The 1,999-nt window shown below is 41.3% G+C and overlaps 1 protein-coding gene across 1 annotated transcript; it reads right to left on the bottom strand.

The window, feature by feature from the left end:
- Positions 1 to 806: 806 nt before the first annotated feature.
- LOC101146565 (olfactory receptor 5P4) lies at positions 807 to 1,745 on the bottom strand. Its single transcript, XM_004050667.5, has one exon. The coding sequence runs from the start codon at positions 1,743 to 1,745 to the stop codon at positions 807 to 809; it is 939 nt and encodes a 312-aa protein (XP_004050715.4).
- Between the last annotated feature and the right edge of the window lie 254 nt (positions 1,746 to 1,999).

The following is a 1,999-nucleotide window of genomic DNA, read 5'->3' as shown; positions in this document are numbered from 1 at the left end:
CTTTTTGACACTCACATTGCCATTTTGGAAAGTTTAAACATCCGTGGACCACAGCAGAGTAGTACCTTTAAAGAAAATAACCTGAACTGACTGACTTGTCAACATTACCACTGATTACACATCTATTGGAAATTCCTTTCCCAGATGTTGTTTTATAAGATGGGATTTAGAAAAAATTGTTCTTTGAAATATGTCTCTTTGTGTCTCTATTTAATTAGAACTCTGTAATTGGCGATTGGGGGACATCTTATTAGAAGCTCTTTTCTGAGGTATTCTTACCTTGACAAATCCATGTTTAATTTGATTCCAGGCTGGGTGCAGTGGCTCATGCTGTAATCCTAGCACTTTGGGAAGGCCAAGGTGGGTGAATTGCTTGAGCTCAGGAGTTCAAGACCAGCCTGCCCAACATGGTGAAACCCCATCTCTACCAAAAGTACAAAAATTAGCCAGATGTGGTGGTGCACACCTGTAGTCCCAGCTACTAGGGAGGCTGAGGCAGGAGAAGTGCTTGAACCCAGGAGGAGGAGGTTACAGTAAGCCGAGATGAGATTGCGCCACTGCACTCCAGCCTGGGTGACAGAATGAAACTCCATCTCAAAAAAAAAAAAAAAAAAAATCGACTCCAGCAGATATCCATATAAATTACACAATTAACTTTGTACATGGAAGTAAGCATTGGCTTTCTATATTTATACAAGCACTTCACTATATAAGTGATACAGTCAATGATAAATATAATTAGAATATTAAGGACAAATGTCTCCCAAATCATTGGTTTAGTTATTTATGGATTATACTGATTTAATTCAGGAAAACCAATGTGTTCTTGCCATCAATTTTCTCATGGCCTCTTTCACCTCCTTATTCCTGAGACTGTAGATGAGGGGGTTCAGCATGGGAATCACCACCGTGTAGATCACAAATGCCACCTTGACCTGATCCGCTGAATAGCTTGACTTGGGCATCACATAAACAAACAAAATGGCCCCATGGAACAAAGTGACTGCAGTGAGGTGGGAAGCGCAGGTGGAGAAAGCCTTCTTCCTTCCCTCAGTAGAGCACACCTTCAGGATGGAGTGAAGGATGTAGATGTAGGACACGATTATGGTAAACAGCGTGCTGATGAGGACAGATGCAGAGGAGATGGCAGGGGATATTTCAGCAACGTAAACATGGCCACAAGAAAGCTTCAAGAGTGGGAAGAGGTCACAGAAAAAGTGGTTGATTTTATTTGGACCACAGAAGGACAGGTTCATCAAACAGCCTGTAAAAGACGAAGCGTTCAGGCATCCACCCAGGTAGGAGGCTCCCAGTAGGAGGAAGCAGACGATTGGGGGCATTTGGATGGAGTAAAGCAGGGGAGAGCAGATAGCCACATAGCGATCGTAGGCCATAGTGGCCAGCAGGAAGCACTCTGTGGTTCCAAACATGACATCAGAGCCAAGCTGTGCTATGCAGCTTGTAACAGGAATAGTCGTTTTCTCTCTTAAGAAATTGATGAGCATGATTGGCGTAACCGATGTGGAATACTCAATGTCCACAAAAGCCAAATGGCTGAGAAAAAGGTACATTGGCGTGTGAAACTGTGGGCTGCTTTGGATTAAGAGGATTATGCTAATATTTCCCAGTATAGTAACTATATAAACTGCTAGAAAAAACACGAAGAAAATGGCACATAGCATAGGATTGTCTGTTAATCCCAAAATAATGAACTCTGTCACTGTTGTATTGTTTTCAGTCTCCATCTATCCGTTTAACAGTGCCTATTAAAACCAGACCAGAGGAAATTAAGTTGGTTGAAATGACCCCACAGTTAATGTATATGCCTAAATGTGATCTTATTCAATTTTTAAAATGGTAACTTTGCCTTATAGAGTTTTTTTGCTCACAAATTTTCCTTTCAGATTCCGTAAAATAAAACTGAAGACTCCATTTTCTTGGGATCCAGCTATTTTACCCCTATTTGTACACTTTAGAGTAAGTCTAATCACCGTGTTCA

The sequence above is a fragment of the Gorilla gorilla genome, chromosome 9, assembly GCF_029281585.2.
Source record: "Gorilla gorilla gorilla isolate KB3781 chromosome 9, NHGRI_mGorGor1-v2.1_pri, whole genome shotgun sequence".
Lineage (NCBI taxonomy): Eukaryota > Metazoa > Chordata > Mammalia > Primates > Hominidae > Gorilla > Gorilla gorilla.
The sequence above is the reverse complement of the archived record's forward strand: the minus strand, read 5'-3'. Positions and strand labels throughout refer to the sequence as shown.